The 21435-nt window shown below is 51.7% G+C and overlaps 10 protein-coding genes and 1 non-coding gene across 16 annotated transcripts; 3 read left to right on the plus strand and 8 right to left on the minus strand.

Annotated features, from left to right (window-relative positions):
* The first annotated feature begins 409 nt into the window (after window positions 1-409).
* On the plus strand, window positions 410-3252 carry PPTG_10215 (hypothetical protein). The gene has a single exon (XM_008904857.1). It carries the CDS (start codon window positions 735-737, stop codon window positions 2997-2999), a length of 2265 nt encoding a protein of 754 aa, XP_008903105.1. The 5' UTR covers window positions 410-734; the 3' UTR covers window positions 3000-3252.
* Window positions 3253-3366: 114 nt separating this feature from the next.
* Window positions 3367-3447, minus strand: PPTG_20546. The gene has a single exon. It is a non-coding gene; the product is annotated as a tRNA-Ser (tRNA).
* Window positions 3448-4836: 1389 nt separating this feature from the next.
* Window positions 4837-6023, minus strand: PPTG_10216 (hypothetical protein; the record flags this gene model as incomplete). The annotated part of the gene is made up of 3 exons (XM_008904858.1): window positions 4837-5285; window positions 5347-5639; window positions 5722-6023. The coding sequence occupies 3 exons, from the start codon at window positions 6021-6023 to the stop codon at window positions 4897-4899; spliced, it is 984 nt and encodes a 327-aa protein (XP_008903106.1). The 3' UTR covers window positions 4837-4896.
* Window positions 6024-6125: 102 nt separating this feature from the next.
* On the minus strand, window positions 6126-6691 carry PPTG_22571 (hypothetical protein; the record flags this gene model as incomplete). The annotated part of the gene is made up of 2 exons (XM_008905171.1): window positions 6347-6691; window positions 6126-6228 (listed from the first exon to the last, which is right to left on the minus strand). The coding sequence occupies exons 1-2, from the start codon at window positions 6607-6609 to the stop codon at window positions 6126-6128; spliced, it is 366 nt and encodes a 121-aa protein (XP_008903419.1). The 5' UTR covers window positions 6610-6691.
* A 512-nt stretch (window positions 6692-7203) lies between these two features.
* On the plus strand, window positions 7204-8094 carry PPTG_10217 (hypothetical protein; the record flags this gene model as incomplete). The annotated part of the gene is made up of 1 exon (XM_008904859.1): window positions 7204-8094. One exon carries the CDS (start codon window positions 7204-7206, stop codon window positions 8092-8094), a length of 891 nt encoding a protein of 296 aa, XP_008903107.1.
* A 1020-nt stretch (window positions 8095-9114) lies between these two features.
* PPTG_10218 (CAMK protein kinase) lies at window positions 9115-10562 on the plus strand. The gene has a single exon (XM_008904860.1). The coding sequence runs from the start codon at window positions 9311-9313 to the stop codon at window positions 10358-10360; it is 1050 nt and encodes a 349-aa protein (XP_008903108.1). The 5' UTR covers window positions 9115-9310; the 3' UTR covers window positions 10361-10562.
* PPTG_10219 (hypothetical protein) lies at window positions 10488-11689 on the minus strand. 5 transcript variants are annotated; one of them, XM_008904861.1, is made up of 5 exons: window positions 11494-11689; window positions 11289-11345; window positions 11127-11202; window positions 10907-11010; window positions 10520-10852 (listed from the first exon to the last, which is right to left on the minus strand). In XM_008904861.1, the coding sequence occupies exons 1-5, from the start codon at window positions 11682-11684 to the stop codon at window positions 10708-10710; spliced, it is 573 nt and encodes a 190-aa protein (XP_008903109.1). In that variant the 5' UTR covers window positions 11685-11689; the 3' UTR covers window positions 10520-10707. The 5 variants fall into 5 exon arrangements, with proteins under 5 accessions (XP_008903112.1, XP_008903111.1, XP_008903110.1 ...); XM_008904864.1 differs by having other exon boundaries at window positions 10488-10852; window positions 11289-11689; XM_008904863.1 differs by having other exon boundaries at window positions 10488-10852; window positions 11127-11689.
* A 29-nt stretch (window positions 11690-11718) lies between these two features.
* Window positions 11719-13661, minus strand: PPTG_10220 (CAMK protein kinase). Its single transcript, XM_008904866.1, has one exon. It carries the CDS (start codon window positions 12967-12969, stop codon window positions 11920-11922), a length of 1050 nt encoding a protein of 349 aa, XP_008903114.1. The 5' UTR covers window positions 12970-13661; the 3' UTR covers window positions 11719-11919.
* Window positions 13662-13885: 224 nt separating this feature from the next.
* On the minus strand, window positions 13886-15810 carry PPTG_10221 (selenide, water dikinase). Its single transcript, XM_008904867.1, has 3 exons — window positions 15200-15810; window positions 14911-15137; window positions 13886-14840 (listed from the first exon to the last, which is right to left on the minus strand). Exons 1-3 carry the CDS (start codon window positions 15783-15785, stop codon window positions 14481-14483), a joined length of 1173 nt encoding a protein of 390 aa, XP_008903115.1. The 5' UTR covers window positions 15786-15810; the 3' UTR covers window positions 13886-14480.
* Window positions 15811-16889: 1079 nt separating this feature from the next.
* Window positions 16890-18467, minus strand: PPTG_10222. 2 transcript variants are annotated; one of them, XM_008904868.1, is made up of 3 exons: window positions 17599-18193; window positions 17412-17522; window positions 16944-17335 (listed from the first exon to the last, which is right to left on the minus strand). In XM_008904868.1, exons 1-3 carry the CDS (start codon window positions 18191-18193, stop codon window positions 17154-17156), a joined length of 888 nt encoding a protein of 295 aa, XP_008903116.1. In that variant the 3' UTR covers window positions 16944-17153. The 2 variants fall into 2 exon arrangements, with proteins under 2 accessions (XP_008903117.1, XP_008903116.1); XM_008904869.1 differs by having other exon boundaries at window positions 16890-17522; window positions 17599-18467.
* A 79-nt stretch (window positions 18468-18546) lies between these two features.
* Window positions 18547-21338, minus strand: PPTG_10223 (hypothetical protein). The gene is made up of 4 exons (XM_008904870.1): window positions 20903-21338; window positions 20435-20831; window positions 20126-20372; window positions 18547-20055 (listed from the first exon to the last, which is right to left on the minus strand). The coding sequence occupies exons 1-4, from the start codon at window positions 21303-21305 to the stop codon at window positions 18643-18645; spliced, it is 2460 nt and encodes an 819-aa protein (XP_008903118.1). The 5' UTR covers window positions 21306-21338; the 3' UTR covers window positions 18547-18642.
* Window positions 21339-21435: the final 97 nt, after the last annotated feature.

The following is a 21435-nucleotide window of genomic DNA, read 5'->3' on the forward strand; positions in this document are numbered from 1 at the left end:
TCGACGGCGGGATTAAGGCGCTGGAGCCACACGCAACCAAGCCCGTCTGGACTGGTGGAAAGTGTCAAGCGCTACATTGCGGCAACGTTGAAGCCGCGGGGCTCGTCTCTCTCCGGTACAAAGCTTGACGGCAAAATGGGCCTCGAGAGAGCATGAGGCAACTGCACACGTTGGCTGCAGCCACTTGCCTATCCACCAAAAAGCAATCGACGGCAACTGAAAATCTCGGCGGCAAAACGCAATACACGATCGATTTTCACCGAGGTGAAAACTTGCATTTGCCCTTGTAAAAACGGCAAACTGTTGCCACAATTGATCCATTTGCCTTTTGAAAACGGCGGAGCTTTTGGGCAGGTCCGCCCGCGTTGACGCCAAGTGAGCTTTCTGTGTTGTATTACCTAATACGAGTCGGTCCAGAAGAGCCAGTCCACATAGTGAAGTCAAGTCAACTTGTTGCACCCAGCCGGACAGACGATTTAGGCACTGGCACATGTTAAGTGCAGCCATAGTGGAGCCCTAACAACCGGACGCGATGCAACTGGACGGCCGGCCGGGACCAGCTCTTCCACGCTCCACTCCCCTCTTTGCAGCTTACGGCACAGAGACCAGCGTCGGTCGTCGTCGCCTCGGCCAAACTCGCTCGTTGTCGAGGCGTTTGCTGCATTTCCACTTCGGGGACGGATACACGCAGTCGATCGGAGCCTCTTTGTGGGCTCTCAAGATCGACCGTATAAATGCCTACCATGCAGTTTTCCATGCCCACGGCCGTGGAGCGCGTGCCTGAATCCTCCACTGTCAATGACCAGGAGCAGGAGCAGGAGGAGGCGCTACTGCGTCTGGCTGCGCGAATGAAGCAGAACGTGGCCACGGGTGACCGTCGTCGCAACCTTTTCAAGAAATACCGCGACTGTTTCACTGGCATGGAAGCGGTGGACTGGATGCTCGAGCAAATGGAGGCCAAGAGTGTGGCCGAAGCTGTTCGCAAAGGTCAAGGTCTGTTGTCTCATCACTACATTGAAAAAGTGGAAAAAGAGACCAAATTCGAGTACAACAAGAAGCGGTTCTACCGCTTCACAGCCACCACACCAGAGTTCGTACAGGCTGTCGAACGTCCGCTCCCCAGCGCCACGCTGGACTTGCCACTCAGTGCCGCGGCTCGACGTCGTGCTCTTGCGGCGCTGATCGGCGGGTTCGTGGCCGACGCGGCCTCGACGTCGCTCAATGGCGTCTCTCACCCTGAGAAGACAATCCCCAATCTGCTACGTCTGGACTTCGATCCAGCCTTCTGCGGCCTGTATGACACGGGAGACGGCAGTGATAAGAAGGCAAACCGTACGAGAATGGAGTCGTCCACGGGCTTCGAGGCCCGTATTTTGCTGCAATGTATCGCCCGACGAGGCCACATCCACGGTTCACAGCTGGCTAAAGACGCATACTGGGGCTTCAAGAACGACCACCGTCTACTCAGTGCGTCGTCCAGAGCCTTCATTAAGCGCGTACACTCCGGCAAAGGCTGGCCTCACTGTGCTGTCAAGTGTCGATCGATCGACGTGTTGTCCTTGATCCCCATTGTCGTTGCTCTCTACGCCGGTACCAACCAATTGTTCACTAAAGTGGACGAGCTGGTCAAGGTCTTCTACGTCGGTACTCGTGTACGTGACGCAGCGCTCGTGGCTGCGTTTGTGCTTGAGCAGGTGATTCTCGGAGCGTCCGTACTACAAGCTATGCGGATGAGTATCCGTACTGAGAGACTGAGTGTCAAGCAACGTAAAGTCATCTTCAAGGCCTTCACCAAGTCGCAACTTCCGAGTTATGAAGCGATCCAGAAGTTCGGCAACCGCGGTTCATTGCCTGGAGGTTTCCACGCTGTTTTGCAGCCACTTTTCGTGCTCAACGACTACCCGACAGCTGTGCGTGAGAACATCATCGGAGGTGGACGGACTTGTCGTCGTGCCATGTTTATCGGTGCCTGCTTTGCTGCCCAGGACGGGTTGGAGGCGATCCCGGAGGGCTGGATCCAGAAGACCCAGTACTTTGACTTCATCGAGGCAGACGCGAGCTCTTTGGTGGGTAGACGTGAGGTTCAAGGCTCGTTCACCGACGAAGACGAGGAAGATCGTCTTGCGGCGTATGTGGACTACGTGCCCAGGTCCTCCATGTCTTCGTCTCGCCATATTGAGCGTCCTGAATCCTCTCGCCGTAGCAGCAACAACCTCGCTGCCTCTTCATCGAATGTCAACGGAGAAGCGTTGGATATCCCATCTGAACTACCGCCTGAGAGCTTGCCGAGCTCGTCTCGCCGCTCTTCCGGTCCGATTCGTCGTCGTTCCAACAGCTACGCGTCTTCCGGTGGCCTCTCGTCGCCGCGTTCTATCGCTTCCAACTTCTCGTACGCTTCCCAGACCACTACAGCCTCAAGTGTACGCTCTGTCATCGACTTGGGAGACATGGACAAATTCTATCAAAGTGGTGTGGGCAACACGTTGGCAACATCTACTACCCCACGCTCCAGTGGCGGCACCGATGGCCGTCTGAGCTTCGAGATGCAAAAGTTCTTCCAAGCTTATGGCGCGGCTGCTGCTGCTCGTGGCTCGCGTGGTTCTCACGGCTCCTTCGGGGAGAACGGATCGTACGGCAGTGGCTCCTCCACGGTGCGTTCAAGCGACCTGAACCAGCTCCGTCCGAGTGATATGGCCCCGTATCTGCGTCGCAGCTCCGCGTCTGTGCGTCGCAGTGACCCTCGCAGTGGCGACCCCCGTGGAGACCTTCGTCACAGCTACGTTGCAAGCTCGCGTCGCAGCGACACCAGTCTAATGTACAGCCACCAGCCCCGATACTCGGGCAAAGTGTCCCGTGTCAGTGACCCGAACGCCTTCTACCGTCGATCGTCGTCCACACCCGCGTACGTGCCCGAGGCTGAGCGATCCGAAGACGTCGTGCTGGCTCACCGCGTATCACTCGACGACGAGCAACGCGTGAGTCTGCACGCTATTCTCTAAACTCCATTGGATGATTGGATGGAATAGTGCAAGGGTCAGTGTGGCGAAGGTGACGGTGAGTTGTTTAATTTATTTGATATGAGCGCAGGCGAAAACCGGAGGGAGAAAACCAGCAGAAACATTCGAGCGTCGACGGCAAAGCAGGTAGGAAGTAAGGTGTTAGATACTAGAAAGATGCGCCTTGAGCACCGAGAAAGTCATACAGTAATGATAACCGTCATATTTGTTTTATCCAAACGCTACTACATCTAAGTGTACATGCAGTCACATGCAGTCTTGGTACAGAAAGGCATGTTTGTTTCTTGTGATGTTTCATTGTGTCTCTACTAGAGGCTCTAGGTCTGCCGTTCAAATCGCAAAACGTTTTCGACAGCTGTGAGGTTTGAACTCACGCGGGTTACCCCAATGGATTTCAAGTCCATCGCCTTAACCACTCGGCCAAGCTGTCGGCGAAATAGATGGGCGGCAAATTCAAATAATGAAATTTAAATTTGCCGCTGCTTTTTACAATGAAATTCTATGGAGATCGAGTTGTGAAATTTGTGCGAATAGTCACGCCCAAAAATATATATCACCCAAACAGTTGGTCCAGACCAATTATCTCTATAATTAATGACCAGGTGTATCAAATATTAATAATATTAATATTGTGTTTTGTACTTTGTACTTTGTACATGTATATATTATTTACATGTACAAAGTACAAAACAAGAACTGCGAGCATTAAAACGCCAGCAGTCTTTAACCTTTTGAAAATATTCCTTTTGCATTTCAGTTTAGATTTAACCTAATTTGTTCTCTTAGAAATCCCAGTAACCGGTGTTGAGTGGCGTGAAAACTATCTTAACCAGCTAAAACAGATCTTATAAAAAAATTGTTTCTGTTGACAATAAACAAAAAAACGTCGCTACAGAAGCTCATTTTTAAGCTACAATGTACTGCTTATGCAATATTGTTTTTAGCACATAGCTGGTCATTTCTTTTAGACCACGGTGCCTCAACTTCTGGACGATTGTAGTAGTAGCCACAATAATCACCTAAGGGCAGAAACATTGGCCAAAAGGGTACGACGCAATCACTTACGCCGCGGTAATAATACTTGTTTAGTTCTTAATACCTTACATCTTTGCAGCGTGTTTCTTAGAGAAGTTTTACTCCAACCAAAATTGGTTGTCTTCGGTCCGGGGTTGGAGCCTACCCTTTCTTTCACAAATAGCAAAGCCTTGCCTCAACGAGAGATGCAGCTTTGTTGGAGGAGTTTCTCTTGGCAGCACCTCCATTATTTCCGTTGTACTTTATTCTGTGGACCTTTTTGAATATGGTCATTAGTTTGGTCCTTAGTTTGACCTAAGTTTTGTGTGATGTATTTTTGGGTGCGACTATTCGCACAGTTTTCACTCACTTCCCCAGTTTTACTTTTTATTTTTATTTTTTTTTTCAAATTACGAGTCGTTTCAAACGCTAAGAAAAAAAACACACGAGTGAGACTCCCACTGCTCTCACTGTGAGGGCAAAGCCATAAAATCTGTGAAGGCTCTCCTTGTTTGGTTATCCCTACCCGACAGCGCGAAGCTTCAAGACGAAAAATCTTGACTGTGAATCGAGAAGAGAACGAAGGAAGAGCGACCAGGATTGGCTGGATAAAGCTTGTTCAAGTGTGTATGATAAAATACGTTTCGTTATTTGACTTCCGTAGCTTTTCAAGGGTGTAGGATACAGGGATGCCGAATACGGCATTTTCATTGATACAAAACCTCATGTGCTCGTAAATAATGCCGTGCAACTTTGAAGACAGATAGAATAAGTAATGCAGTGCAAGATCCAGAAGAAATCAATAACTGCAATATATTCCCTGCGTAAACTGCATGCTAAAACCGCAGTGTCAATTGCTCATCAGCTAAAGACATTCATTTACCGTGTGAATGTCCCAGAGGCGCTTGTTAACACGGAGAAAAAGGATTTTCTCGAGGGTGTACGGAGCAATGCGATGACGTTCGTGCCCATACGTTATACGGGCAAGACTGAAGAATCGCTCAACGATGTTTGACGTAGGCGGAATAGCTGCAAGCAGAGCATACGTCTGCACTCGTTGGGCTCGCTTCCTTTTTCGTTGCAACTGGGCAACAAATGATTCTCCTTCACTCTCTTCTTCCGATTCACACTCCTGTTTTTCAAAAGGTTGAAGCAGGAGGCGCTGCGCTCGAGTGAGTTTAGCTGCATCTCCTGCCAGAACCTTCGTGCATGCAATCTCGAAGTCGGGGGTATGCACAATATCAGCTCGTGGCTCTGTTTTAAAACAAAAACAATTAGTTCACATAAGTATACAAAACTATTAGCTGAAACGTACCCAAATACTGGTGGAAGGATGGTTCGACGTCAATTAAGCCGTCCAGCCACACTCGTGCGTCCAGCATTGTAATTTTGTCGGACTGAAGCGCCTTGCTGACGTTCTGCACTCGCGACAGGTCCACCAGGAGGCCGCGTAGGCGCTTGATGGCCCTCGGACTTGGTAGCAGCTCCGCGACGTCGTCGTCTTCCACAGGTAGATATTCGGAAATTCGGAAATAGCGCTCGACCATTGCATAGGTCGATCCCCATCTCGTGTCCTGGCGTATGATTGGCCGAAGTGGAGTTTTGAAACTTATAAAACAAAAAAATACAATAACAAAATTAGTACCTCAAAGTATTATGAGTAATAGCATTTAAAGTCATTAGCGCTTACCGAAGGGCTGCAGCGTAGTTCAGGGTCTTCATCTTGCGCATCAAAGTTTGGAGTACAATGAGATCGTCCTCGTAATCTCTCAGATAATCCTGAACCGCCAAATTGAGCCGGTGGCTCGCGCATCCCACCAATGGAACGCCCATTAGGGTTGCTAATAACCTGTTTACAGCACAGTTGTCTGCAACAACAAACAGGCAGTTGCGTAGGCTCTTACCATAGTCGCGCTCTAGCATTGTAGATAGAAAGGCCAGGTGCGTACGCGCGCCATGGTCGTCGTCGCTCTCGTTAATAAGAGGCGCCATGGCAAGGAGCGGAAAATGGCTCGTTCCTGCACATTCGTAGCACGCGAAGACCGCAAGAAAGTGCTCCGATGCGTGAGACCAGCCATCAATGATGATTCCGAACTAGTCAGGCATCTCTTCCTTGATTTTGGCCTCAACAGCGAGGGTGACACCTTCCATAGCTGCATGGAGCGTCTCAACAGATATTGGAGCCAGCGTAGTGTATCTAAACAGTAGTATTAGCAGGTGAATGTACAGAAATAAAACAATATTCACATCGGCGTGCAGTTATGTTTTCACAAAACTGAAGTGGAAGGTTACTGGTTAAAATTTAGTCCAGCCACCCGTGTACGTCTCTCGCGCGCTGACGAATCCACGCTTGCAGCGTTCCGCGTCCGTCATCGGCTTCCCGCATGACGTCGGCGTAGTCGGGATGCTGACTCCGAACGTGTTGAATTAGGTTGCTGTAGCCGGTCCGGGGTCCTTGACGACGTAACGTCCCGCAACGACATCGGAACAGGCCTTCAACAGTTTCCTCAAAGGCGTCGACCACATCCGTGTAGTAGAAGCTCGCTATACGGGCGTTCGTGTAGTTTTGCGTTGCCATCGGAGAAATGGAAAGTGAGGTCTGAAGGCGTTGGGGTTTCGATCAATCACTGGCAGCCAACCAAAGCTGGCTGGCTGCGCTGAGTTGAAAATTCGTAACTACTGGAATCTGATTATATCCGTGAATAATTGTATTAATGTGGATATTTAGGAAAGTAAATAATTTTAGCCCGGTAATTGTATTGTATTTTCCGTCAATGCATTTTTCGGGATCCCTGGTAGGAGATGAAATGATACCATTGGAATCGATGCTAAAAAAAAAAATAGATTCTTTGAATGCTCGTAACTAGGGTGATTTATGAAAGTTATCTGCAATCTCGAAGGACGGATAGCAACAAATGTCAGACTCTCACATCCATATGACACAGCACCGCACTTTGAACCAACGTAACATCCTCGAGATCGAGTAGAACACTCGACTATCCATATCGCGTTACTTCCTCGACACGTCAAGCTCCATAGAGTTTGCACAGCCCGCCTCAATCTCCGTTTTCCGTTGTCTCCCTTGTAGAGCATTCTTCCAGCCCACAGGATTTATTCTCCAATTTGCGTTCAACCTCCCAAGACAAGCCTGCAAGTCTTTCAAGACTCCATCATGCAGATCTCGACAGTCCTCTTTGGTCTGGTAGCTCTATCGACGTCAACGTTCTCGACTGCTGCTGAGCCGCTTCCCTGGGACGGACGTGCACAGGGGCTTACAGTCGACACATTAACTGGCAAGTACATCACGAAGATTCTAACGCAGCGCGACGGCGAATCCAAGGGATCTCCTGCTGACTACGTGACGGTCAAGGAAAAAGTTCGATCTCCTGCCTACAATGGTGATACGGGCGTCATTGACATTGGAGTGAACGACAAGGCCGTGTGGGGCTCTGAGGTCTATTCACGTCGTTCAGAGTTGGTGCAGAACATCACCACCAACTCGACTGGCACCACCTTTTTCCGTGCGAGTGTGCTGAAGAACGACACGTTTTACTACCCGTATAGCTGGAAGGTGATCTTCCCAGAGTCGCAGCTCTTCGAGATCCACGTGGATGCCAGATCGGATTTCCCAAGCATTCTCTACAAGACCAACGCTACCAAGGAGGCCCAATGGAAGGCCAACTTCAAACTTGACACCTGGTACAACTTCGGTATCGGTATGAGGGCTGCTGCGGGAGGTAAGGGAACGGAACTGGAATTTTACACAAGTACAGGGGACGAAGATCTGGTGCTGAATACGACGACGAAGATTGCGTCCGAACTGCCGTCTTCCATTGAAATGCACTGGGGTCTGTTGACGCAGGTGAAGCAGTCCAAGACCGCCACGGGTCCAGTGATGACTAAGAAGCAGGAGGTGCTCTCGTTCAGTGGTATGTCGGCTGAGAGTGGAGTAGTGACAGCAGCAACGACCAGCGCCTCTAAACAAGCAAAAAGCACGACCGGAACTGTGGCTGGAGAAGCCGACGAGGTTCATCAGACAGGTCAGAAGTCGTTTACATTTTAGACACGGGGTTGTTGTTCACGTCTGCGTCAAACGTATCGTGGTATACATATACACACTAGCGGTTTAGGAGCGTAGTGGGCAATAATATATTGCTTTGCTTCGTTACAGAGCTTTTCACACAAGGCTTTCGCAATGGTAACCCCGTTCTTGGATTTATTGGCGAAAGATAGGTTCAGGGTCTTTCTGTTTGCTTACAACTTCAATGTCTTCAACTTGCTCATGCTGAATAGGATGGTGAACCATACGGGCTGTATGATACGACTTTGCAAGATCAAGGACTCAAGCCCGTCATCGTTTTGGTGCTGCGTTTTACTCCAGCCGCTCAAGCAACTTTTTTTTTTTCGTTTGTCCGGGATGTCATAAAACATGGGAATCGCATGCTCGCTGATCGACCTCTTTGCTGGACTGATGTTTGCCAATCGATGAATCCACACAACCCGAAAGAAAAAAAAGCAACAAAACCTAACAGCCAGAACCAACTCTCACGTTGTGTCATTCACAGCCCTCGCAAGGCTTCACAACGCTTCCCAGAGGGTGAATGCACGCGACAATGTGGGTAAAGCATTCTACTAGCGGTTCAACGGCCATTTCGAGGTGATCTTCACCCAGCCAGTCTGATCTATACGAGAACCATCTCGAAAGCACGCAGAGAGAGCATGTAAAAGATTCTCTCAAGATATTCTCAACACACCGCTACGTAACGGACAATGATGACACAGGACGTAGAAGGAAAATGAGACGGCAGCAGCCAACACGAATGTCTCCAACCAGCTTCAACGCAGTCCTCGATTCACCACCACGCCCACACTTTCTGTGGGTTTGCACCGGCCAGACGCACCCACCCGCCTTCTGGAGCAAGGCAACACGACAATAACGCGGCCAAACACGCACAAACACATCTGCGCCGAGCCAGTTGCAACGTCCGATCTCATCACTGCTTCTCAACTTTAGCCTACCAGCTGCAGCAGCCTCTGTGGTTGGTCTCCTTGCTGCAGTGCAGTGCTCTATTGAGCTCTAGACTTTGGCCGACGACGTCGTTCTGCTCCTCACTCACAGTTGGACGAGCCACTCGAGCTCAATCATTCGTGTCACTCGCCACATCCCTCGCCCAACGACAGTCTCACAAGTTGCATCGAAAAAGCTCTTCATTGCCCGTTTCACCCGTTTGAACGTTATCTCTCCGCTAATAAAATAGCAATCGGACTTTACTTCTACCATGGGCACAACCCGCTATGAGACGGAGACGTCACTGCGCGCGTCCATCTTTGGTGAGGTCCTGCTGTGCCGCGATCGGCTTACAGATGAGCGTGTGGTAGTGAAGACGGTGGACCTGCAGTTGGCGCTGCAACAGACGTCGCGCTCGCAGGAACTCGTGCAGGAGAACGTGATGCTTGAGGTGGAAGTGCTGAACCGCGTGCGCGCGCTGGGCGGACACCCGAACGTCATCAACATGCACAGCTACTTCGTGGCCAAGGGCGGTGGCGTACTACACATGGTGCTAGACTATTGCGAGAGCGGTGATCTACTGGATGCATGTGTGCAACCGCTCGTCGCGGAGGAGGGAGGCGACGACAAGAGCAGCAGCAATAGTGATAATGGTCAGGGTAATCAGAAAGAGGACGCGGCTCTACTGAGATCAGCTGCATTGCTCGGCAACCATGGCCCCGAACAGGACGACAACGACAGCAATGGACCCTTCCTGAACGGCGTGGACGGATCGAAGCGCCTGCAAGAGAGCGTGGCACAAACTTACCTGGTGGACGTGTTATCTGGACTGCGATTCCTTCACAGTCATGGCATCGCCCATCGGGATGTGAGTCTCGAGAATATCCTACTACGAAACGGACATGCCGTGATCGCAGACTTTGGGCTGTGCGTACAGGACACGTCTGCGTCGTCGGGTAGTCCGACAAGCAGCGGGTTCCTTTGTGACGAGACGGTGGGCAAGAACTACTACATGGCACCGGAAATCGTGATGCGCGAGCGATATGATCCGCGGCGAGCGGATATTTGGTCGGTGGGCATCGCGTTCTTCATCCTATTGACATCGTCACCGCCGTTCGAACGCGCGGATCCGTCCGATCCGGGCTTCCGGTACGTGGCGAAGCGCGGCATCAAGGCGGTGTTCACAGCGTGGGGACTTGGCCAAGACGTTTCGGAGACTTTACAGGATCTCCTGTCGCGCATGCTGTGCGTGGACCCGGAGGAGCGCATCACGATGGAGGAGATCTGGCAGCACCCAGTGCTGCAGCGGCCGCGATGTTAGGCGTTGGGAATCAACTGCGACTGAGTCGGTGTGGGTGGCGGTGAACGGTGTCGTGGGGTGTATTGTAGTTGAATCGAGCCGGTAGTGTGCGTGGAGCAAGCATGATGGAGCGAATGCCGTGAAAGACTGAGTAGTATAAGACGAGATATTAGATATCCGTGGACTAGGAATTGTTTTAATAATTGAGTATTTTAGTTGCGACTTTTTGCGTGGGGGACAGCCGGAATGGAACCAAATGGACGGAATTATAAGTGCTTTTGTACGGATTCGGCAGATGGCTCACTTCATTTTGTGGACCGTTAGCCTACTACTGATCGGGCCAGTGCTCTCAACTAGCGCGGCAGTGTCTATAACTCGAGCTCCATGAGCTGTGCATGACGGCCCGGTTTATAGTAATCGACGCGGACGATAGTGCGGATGAATCCCTGTGAGTCGTACAGCGAGAGGGCAGCCAAGTTTGCTGTGTCCGCCTCCAGCAGAAGCATCATAGCTCTACGAATAAGATTAGTTCGAAAAAGATCAACGCAGCATAACGTTTGTGCGAACCTTTTCTTCTGCAGGACGGTGATGGCGGTCTGCAGCAAAAGGCGCCCCACACCCTGCCGCCGCTGGTGCTGGGCCACGGCGATGCGGTCAATGTGACCCTCGGCCTACACACACACACACACACACACACACACACACACACACACACACACAGAGGCAACAAGACGTTTAGAAACGCTTTGTTCTATTCTCAATGGAGACAGCCGAAGAATATACGCACACCATTGCGCCGAAAAAGGATGTAGCCGTGAACGGTGGCGTCCTGCGTGCCAACGGCCAGTACCAGCGTGTTATGCCTGTCCACCGCAATGAATAACAACATCATCAGCTTTCTGTTACTTCTTAAGCAGCTCCGACGGCCACTACAATGCGAAATTCCTACGGCTTCATGGCCTCCTCCACCAAACGCTGACCGAGGCTGTCGCTCTTGGAGAAGCTCCTGGACAATAGGAACAATAAGCAGACGGGAATGGCCAGGCAAGTAAGGATGAGATGAATTGCCGCAAAGGAATGACACGAGTTGAGGTTCCCGACGTCTCTGCCTGTCAGAGTGAAGGTTCCCAATGGTTTATAGAAGTCGCTCTCACTTTCTCTCTAGGTGCACGGCCTGTGCAAGCCACTCATCCCGCGTCTTCTTGGTCACCTCCACCAGCTCCATTATCGACAGGCTAGTTCTAGTCCAGGCGAATTCAAATTCAAACTTAATTGGTGCCAATCCTTGCATAACGGGGTGAGCCATCTGCCGAATCCGTACAAAAGCACTTATAATTCCGTCCATTTGGTTCCATTCCGGCTGTCCCCCACGCAAAAAGTCGCAACTAAAATACTCAATTATTAACACAATTCCTAGTCCACGGATATCTAATATCTCGTCTTATACTACTCAGTCTTTCACGGCATTCGCTCCATCATGCTTGCTCCACGCACACTACCGGCTCGATTCAACTACAATACACCCCACGACACCGTTCACCGCCACCCACACCGACTCAGTCGCAGTTGATTCCCAACGCCTAACATCGCGGCCGCTGCAGCACTGGGTGCTGCCAGATCTCCTCCATCGTGATGCGCTCCTCCGGGTCCACGCACAGCATGCGCGACAGGAGATCCTGTAAAGTCTCCGAAACGTCTTGGCCAAGTCCCCACGCTGTGAACACCGCCTTGATGCCGCGCTTCGCCACGTACCGGAAGCCCGGATCGGACGGATCCGCGCGTTCGAACGGCGGTGACGATGTCAATAGGATGAAGAACGCGATGCCCACCGACCAAATATCCGCTCGCCGCGGATCATATCGCTCGCGCATCACGATTTCCGGTGCCATGTAGTAGTTCTTGCCCACCGTCTCGTCACAAAGGAACCCGCTGCTTGTCGGACTACCCGACGACGCAGACGTGTCCTGTACGCACAGCCCAAAGTCTGCGATCACGGCATGTCCGTTTCGTAGTAGGATATTCTCGAGACTCACATCCCGATGGGCGATGCCATGACTGTGAAGGAATCGCAGTCCAGATAACACGTCCACCAGGTAAGTTTGCGCCACGCTCTCTTGCAGGCGCTTCGATCCGTCCACGCCGTTCAGGAAGGGTCCATTGCTGTCGTTGTCGTCCTGTTCGGGGCCATGGTTGCCGAGCAATGCAGCTGATCTCAGTAGAGCCGCGTCCTCTTTCTGATTACCCTGACCATTATCACTATTGCTGCTGCTCTTGTCGTCGCCTCCCTCCTCCGCGACGAGCGGTTGCACACATGCATCCAGTAGATCACCGCTCTCGCAATAGTCTAGCACCATGTGTAGTACGCCACCGCCCTTGGCCACGAAGTAGCTGTGCATGTTGATGACGTTCGGGTGTCCGCCCAGCGCGCGCACGCGGTTCAGCACTTCCACCTCAAGCATCACGTTCTCCTGCACGAGTTCCTGCGAGCGCGACGTCTGTTGCAGCGCCAACTGCAGGTCCACCGTCTTCACTACCACACGCTCATCTGTAAGCCGATCGCGGCACAGCAGGACCTCACCAAAGATGGACGCGCGCAGTGACGTCTCCGTCTCATAGCGGGTTGTGCCCATGGTAGAAGTAAAGTCCGATTGCTATTTTATTAGCGGAGAGATAACGTTCAAACGGGTGAAACGGGCAATGAAGAGCTTTTTCGATGCAACTTGTGAGACTGTCGTTGGGCGAGGGATGTGGCGAGTGACACGAATGATTGAGCTCGAGTGGCTCGTCCAACTGTGAGTGAGGAGCAGAACGACGTCGTCGGCCAAAGTCTAGAGCTCAATAGAGCACTGCACTGCAGCAAGGAGACCAACCACAGAGGCTGCTGCAGCTGGTAGGCTAAAGTTGAGAAGCAGTGATGAGATCGGACGTTGCAACTGGCTCGGCGCAGATGTGTTTGTGCGTGTTTGGCCGCGTTATTGTCGTGTTGCCTTGCTCCAGAAGGCGGGTGGGTGCGTCTGGCCAGTGCAAACCCACAGAAAGTGTGGGCGTGGTGGTGAATCGAGGACTGCGTTGAAGCTGGTTGGAGACATTCGTGTTGGCTGCTGCCGTCTCATTTTCCTTCTACGTCCTGTGTCATCATTGTCCGTTACGTAGCGGTGTGTTGAGAATATCTTGAGAGAATCTTTTACATGCTCTCTCTGCGTGCTTTCGAGATGGTTCTCGTATAGATCAGACTGGCTGGGTGAAGATCACCTCGAAATGGCCGTTGAACCGCAGCACAGCGGCGCGGATAACGGGCAAACCAGCGCTGGTTGAATGCTCTTTTCATTTGCTCAATGCACTCAGAGCTGCGCAGTTAAAAATCCACTTATCTGCGCCGTCGCATGGATTCACGCTTGGAGCTTGACGTTGGGGTCTGCCAAAAGAATAAGAACTCTCGATATGCGCTACTGCTGACTGCCGCTTACATCCCATCGCGTCGTGTGGCCTCGCATACTTACAGGCATCTGTGGTCGGCTATCACGAAGAAGAAGGCAAGCACTCAACGAGCCAATAACTGTTAGTTTAATTAACTTGTTATACTGATTACCGCAGCCTAAAACGCTCTTTGGACGTCTGAAATAATCTACAGTGGACTAAGCACACCAAGCAGTGCTTGGCAAGCACACCAAGATGACGGACATGAGTCCTCGCTCTTGCCACTGAAAGCACGTTGAAATTGTTGAAAGCTGCAAGGATAAGATGACTGTTCAAGATCCAGGCTCTCTTATTGATCGATGTTGTGGTGCAAGCATCTCACGCCAGGGAAGGTTTGAAAAAACATGGTAATGCCGATCGCTCTGCTGCATACTACCAACCTTGCCGTGGTTGAAGTGCACCTTGTGCTGTTGAGGTTGCACGACAGGTTTCGGCAGATCTTTCTGCGGGAAGGTAGACGTTACGAACAATACCGTTCCAGTTCACTGCATGACTTCACGGCATGATCTTCAATACGTAAAAGGGGTCCTTTCACAACGCTCATACCGCAGCTTGGAGTGACCATTAGGATTTAAGTTGTTTATTGCGTTCTTGTAGATCACCACCGGAATTCGTCGAACTCGTATCTACCAGTGATCAACAAACGTTAAGTTCGTGAGTTCAATCAGTCCTCCGGTGATACTTCAATGATCGTTGGATTCGGCACAATGTTCGCGTCCTTCGGGCCAGCAACAACACGTCCAACGACCCACGCCGGCTTGCCATCCAACTCTCGGAGCTCCTTGATGTACGCGTCGGCGTTCTCGGCCGGCAAGCAAAGCAGCAGACCACCCGACGTTTCAGCCGCGAATCCGTCCAGCAGTTTGAAGGAATTGCCGATGGCTTCGTTCACCTTGGTCATGGTCTTGATGATCGGAAGCGTGTGGATCTCGAAAGACACGTCTCCCAACTGCGACTTGGCCTGGTTGCGCGCGTGGGCTAAAATACCAAAGCCCGTCACGTCCGTTGCCGAGTGTGCGCCGTACTAAAACAGCAGCGTACGTCAGCATTCTAAAACAAAGAGAAGAACAGGTCTATGTGCATCACTATTGTACCTTGTGCATCATCTTGGCAGCGTTGAGGTTGAGTCGGCTCATGGACTCGGATGCCATCTGGAAGGCTACGTCGGCGTCTTCGTGCGTCACGATGTTCTCCACACGTTGCCAGCGCTCAGGCTTCTTCTTCCACTGGAAAAGGTTCACAGCTACCTGGGTACCGAGCGGCTTGGTGAGAATGATCACGTCCCCCACTGCCGCGTTTTCCGGGCGAATAATCTGACTCTCTGTAACCATCAAACAGTGTGTTAGCCTAATACGCACAAATTAATGGGGAATTGACACCTACCACTGCGTACACTCATGGCGACGCCGCCAACAATTGGCCACGGGTTCATGACGGTCTGTCCGCCTGTGACGTTCGTGTGCGCCTGACGGGCCAGGTCGTTGAAGCCACGGATCATCTGAGTGGTGACGATATCACGCTGTTTCTCGCTCATATCACGACACACACCGAGAATCATGAGCATGGTGTCCACCTCGGTGACGCCCATAGCGTAGGCGTCCGACAGAACGTTGGCACAGGCGATCTTGCCCTGTACATATGGATCCTCGACCGAGGGGAAGAAAAAATCGGTGGTGGACACCAGATACAGATCTGTGCCGTGTGAAATCTTGACTACGCTTGAGTCCATTCCTGGCGTCTCATTCGGCTTGAGGTCATTAGCCAGGTCGTCTAGGTAGCCCAGCAGCTTGGCCTGAGGGAGTTTGCAGCCGCAGCCTTTAAGTGCGCTGTAGTTGGTGAGAACAAAGTCCGGCTCGAGACCAAGCGCCACAGGGTCGAAGGCCGCCGCATTGGCGACCACATTAGCTGGCGACGGCGTCACGAACTCGCGCCCGATGATGTCCTTGGTCTGTTGCGCCGCTGCATCCATTGCCTTTTTAATGGATACCTCATAAAGACCAAAGTGATAACGATGACAGGCTTGCTCTGATTGGTCAGCCGAAATTAAGCTGTTTTCAGCACAACTAGGCTATAACCTAATTTAGGCTAGACTTACATCCAACTTTCATTCAAAAGTGCTCCAATTCATGAAGCGATGTAAAGAAAGAGGGCAACAAATGAAGGGATAAACTGTTATTTACAGGTTTTTGTATTTAGTTCTAAAAGAATCTTGGTTGAACGAACGTGTTTCTGGTAGCTTCGTCGGTCTCTGACCCGTGCATGAACTGCAAGTCCGCTCCTTCCGGTCGCAAGCCTTTGCTCTTGCGGCACCCTCAGCCAGGGAGGGGTATTGTCGAGTGGCTCTTGCGGCGTGCATGCAGACGGACAGGAGATCGTCGAGGCTGGTTTAAATATGTGGAGAAACCAAGTTGGGTGGAGAGGGTGTTGCTGCTGAGAGGCGGCGGCTACTCACTCGCGGAGACTGGAGTCAGAATTCCGTCATTCTGGGCTGTCTAAAAGGAGGGGGAAGCCCCCGCGAGGAGCACCGGCCGCCCGGCGATCGACCCACCGACCAATATACTATGCGCCTTCCGGTGGAGAAGGCGCTTGTTTCATTTCCTCTTGTCGTCGGAAGAGGCTCGCTGCTTCGTTCAGTGCGGGCGAAGCGCGTGGGCGCGGCTTGAGGCTCTGCGCTCACTGCTGCCAGCGGCAGCAAGACTCGCCGACGACGTCCAACTTGGCGCTCGTCTGCAGAGCGGGGCGGCGGCGGCTCCCCAGGCCGCGCGCTGCCTCAGCGCTCGCAGGATTCATCGTGTTGCGGTGGCTTAACACTTGGAGTCGGGCAGTACGCATCGTAGTAGTTCTTGCCCCAGCGAGCATCTTTGGAAATGAAGCCTTGACTGCCAAGTCAACCCACGCTGGCGCCACGTACCGTAGGGAACAAGCGCGGAAAAATCCATCGGGTGTGAGTGATGGTTAGTGGATTCAATATCTCTAATAATATTCGATACGCGATTTGAAGGGGAATCGAGTACAGTAGGTCGGGTTGATGCCAATGCTAATATAGATCTAGCAGGAATGAAAGGTTATTTGAAGGTAACGAGATTGAGAACTTAATGGCTACATATGTAAACCATCATTCTGCGTGGTTATCATCAAGTAAATGTGCAGGAGGTGCACATGTTTCGATGCCCCATGTTAAATCGTCACAACCACATTGCAAAAGTCCGCTTGGAAGATGAATCAAAAAGTTATAAATGAGGAGAATACCTGCTAAGTTGTCTTGAGACGGCGGGTTGTAACTTTGCTGCATTCTGCAGCCGTAGCGCCTCAGTTTTGTGTCAAAAACTTTGCCGCCTTATTTGACCGCCGTCAGGATCGCGATCAAAGCAGCAATAACCACAAGCGCGAAGATGCCAATGCAGATAAGTTTCGTCTTGGAGCACTTACAGAGGCCACGTTTACGGTCGGCCTCCCGCACGTTGTGCAGCGCGCCCTGGGTGTTCTCCTGAGCTGCGTTCGTGTTCTCCTCGATGTTCACTGCACAAATACAAACGATTCAGCCAAAACATCAGTACCAGCTGCAATAAGAAGTATAAACTCGAAGGCAACGCACCAACAATCTCGCCCTGGTCCTGCACAAGCCCATCAACTTCCTGGTACGCCGCGTTAACTTCATGCAGCTGTTGGTTGATCTTAAGAATATCCTCCTCCCGTCGTACCAGGTCTGCAATCACAGCACGCACCAACTCGTTAGTTAATAATCCTAAAAGCTCGTCCACAGGTCTGCAGCCGTCACCTACCATCTTCGTTGTAACTGGTCACGTTGGCCTGCGCATAGATCTGGTCCTCGTTATATCCGTCGAAACCCGCAGGCTTCTGGTCGTCATCCGAGCGGAAGGAAAGTGACGACTGCCGGAGGTTTGACACGGCGGCACGCTCGGCGGCCAGTAGCTTCTGACACGTCTCCTCAAAGCTCTTGAGCTGGTTCTTGTAGTCCGTGGACAGCTTAGCCACCTGCGTCCTGCGCGCACGCCCACCTGCAGCCTTAGCTCCCTTGTCTAATTCCTGCAGTCGGCGGTTAATTTTGGCAACGAGCTTGTTGCCGCGGTCCGTGAGCTCTGTAAGTTGCTGGTGGTTGGCGCGCGAATCTTGTGGCGTGCCGAACAGCGTCATCTTCTGCGAGATGTTGCGCGTGACCTGGTTGAACTGGGCCACGGCCTTGGACGTCTCCTGTACCAGCGCATTGTAGTGCTCGGCCTCACCCATCTTGGGCGAATCTGCCGAAATGTAGCTCATAGCGGAGGCGACGAAGGAGTATGAAGTAGGAAGCCTCAAGCTATTTTCGGGTTGTGTTCGGGGTTTCAGAACTGAATTTGCAAAAGGGGCAAAACTCATCGGACACGGCGGTACCGAATTTTGTGCCTAACTTGGTCTTTGTAGGTATAGGTTTCGATATCCAGCCTACACTGGATGCTTATGAGACAGACCTGAAGCCGCGTTGGACTACTCGAGAGCTGGATTTGCCTGGTGTTCTGGTCACAGTCTTGAGTCTCCAAGCCGCTGTGAATATTTATTGACTCAGGCATCTTCTGGAGGGCGTTTCGCCGCTCGGATAAGCGAAACGTCACCAACGTCCCAAGAAGTGCCCAACTTGGTTAGATTACGGCGACGACACTACTGCGACATGTGCCAAGACACATGATTGGTCAAAACTTTGGACGCATTTGTCGACCAATCGTGTGCCCTTTCGGCCAAGTTGAAGTGGCCCATGATTGACAAGCAAGCCCGTATTTGCTTTTATATTTGTTAGAATAGCTCTACAGGAACTTCGCCGCCTTGTACCATCACTCGCGGCTGACCGCAACGACGCTAGACTCATCTATCGTCGCTAAGCCAGCAGCAGGTCGTTCAATACCCTCTATTGCCATCGCTGCGGTGTCTAGGACCATCGTGGAGGACACCAGCTGCACGTCAGCGACCGACCCGCCCAGTTCGTCGAACACAACCAGTAGATTCCCCCGATCTTTAGCCAGCCAGTCACGTGGGACGTGGTAGTAGCGTTGAACAAAGGCTCCTTCGTCGTTGATAAGCCAGTAGCGCCCCAGGTCGTGGCCGTTAATATACGCGCGGCCACGTGTGAGTCCGAGGAAATCGAGCACTATGGATGACTGCGCCCCGCTCTGCTGTGTAGGATACACGAAGGACGTCGCGTACCAGCTCATCAACTGTCGGCCACTCTCAGCTCCATCTGATGCACGAGACACTGGAGTCCAGGGCACCGAGCCAACCCACTGTGGACGATAAATCTCCAGCTGTTCCCCAACAAGACTCGGGTACATTTCCCATCGATGGTCATGCGCTAGATCCCTGTGACCGATTCGAACACTTCCAGTCACCCCTTTGGTATGGTTACTACCCAACGAGTAGATCCCCAAACTGACAGACACCAACTTCAGATCATGTTGACGACCAACGTCGATGTTAGCGGGCAGGTGGAAGCCGAACTCCTTAGAGCAATTACCACCAGGGTAGGCTAGATTCCTCTCGCCAATGAGCCAGCCGTCAACGAACACAATGATACTGCTACCCTCGCATGAGGTCACCTTCACCGTCGACGCACCGTCATCGATATCACCAAGCTGTTTCAGAGTAAACGTGGTCTCATACGTCAAATAATCGGATCGATCTGCTGTCAACCGAAGCTGCTCAAGGGGTCGATCAGCTATCACCTTCCTTCTCAGAGACGTTGACGACACATTCAGCTCACTCCACGTTTCCCACTCAAGAGCACTAGCTTTAACTAGCGGAGTGTACGAGCGATGTTGACGACCTGGGAACGACTTCTGTACGTCTGCCGTGTCAAACAGAACAACGCCGTCTTTGAGAATCAACACGGAGAATGGCGCGAGATGGTACTGTTGGCCAGTAAACGTCACCCGAACACTCTGGTTGGCCATATTCTCCAAAAATGCCACTTGGTTTGGTCCATCTTCTGGTCCATAGATAAAAGCTCGTTGCTGAGAAGAAGCCTGCATTATTTGCCCGTCTTCAAGAGGCAGGTCGTGGGGGTTCAGTACTTGTCGATCATTGCTTAACAAGACGTCGTTGCACTCAATCAGAGCCTCATGAAGCTTTCGTAAGTGACTGCGCTTTGGTTCATTGCTGAGTGCGTCGGAATGGAGATTCACTCCGTCCGCATACATCGTAGTCACTCCAGCCGACGCAGCTCTGCCGTAATTATTGCCGCCGTGGTACATCTGACAATAGGAAGACAAAATACACGCCGTTAGTCCATCACAGCTGCTGGCAAAACAGTGAATAACGTACGTAGTAATTGTGGGCAGCTCCTCCAACTGCAAACCACCGAGCAACAGCATACGCCACGTCTTCAGCGGTGCGCTGGTCATTTGGCAATGGATTCTTTTTATCCTTCTGCCAGGTCTGAAACCAGCCCTCATCCTCTGTCCACACAAGTGGGTCGGACGGGCGCTCCTTGACATGCTTCACGGCGAAATCGACACAGTCATTGTCATTACACGAGAGAATAGTATTCTCAGCTGCGTTGGCGTAGCACCTGCTCAGTAATACTTGTTAGGGAACATATTTCTCCTAAAACATGTCCGTCTCGACACTTACATAACCCAAGGGATCGACGTATTCAACTGCTCGACAAGATTTCCACACCACTCAATGTACTCTGGATCATGCATCGCAAATTCGTTCTCGATCTGTGCCATGATAATCGGCCCGCCATTTTTCGCCAAGAAAGGTCTTGACAGCTCCACCATGTACCGAATAAACCGCTCCATCTCCCTCTGCCAGGGAGCGTTGCTCGATCTCACCTTCATTCCTGTAATCCAATTGAGCCACACGGGCAGACCTCCATTGTTCCACTCGGCACACACATACGGACCGAATCGCACATGCAAGAATAGTCCCACCTCAGCTGCCAGCTCGTAAAACCTCGTGATGTTGGCGTTCCCTGCGAAGTTGAAGACGCCGCGCTCTTGCTCATGCAAGTTCCAGAACACATCTAACACAACATAATACTATCACATCAGTGCAACTATACTACATCATCTTCTCTGTTACTATTGCACGTACACATCTCGATGTGGTTGAGTCCGTCTCGCTTGGCCTCTCGCAGTAGCTGCTCCCATTGGCCTGTAGAGCTGCGCGGGTAGTGGATGGAGCCTCCGAGCAGCAGCGTCTGCTTGCCGTCAATCTCGAAACCTCGGGGTGAGTATGTGACGCTGTAGCCTGACTGGCGCTTAGTTGCGTCGATGTCATCGTATGTCAAGTACTGGAATTTGCTGTTCTTTGGTAGCAGCAATGGATTGGACACGCGCAGTGCTGGCGGCCGCACCCCCACATAACACGCGACGAACAGGATCACGGACAATAAGGCAACGTCCATGCGCTGCAGACGGCGTCGGCGGTTGCGGGGCGCATGGGGCGCGTCCACAGGCAGGAGTGCCTCATAGTCCACGTCCTCCTCTGCGAACATCTTCAGGTCTTTCTGGGTATGGACGTCTCAGATCCTAAACCATATTGAGTTCAAGTTATGTGTACTATCATTTAGATACACTGTGTCATGATTTTGCATCATAGGTACACTGTACCAGTTGGGTTTAATG

This window comes from Phytophthora parasitica, assembly GCF_000247585.1.
Source record: "Phytophthora parasitica INRA-310 unplaced genomic scaffold supercont2.19, whole genome shotgun sequence".
Lineage (NCBI taxonomy): Eukaryota > Oomycota > Peronosporomycetes > Peronosporales > Peronosporaceae > Phytophthora > Phytophthora nicotianae.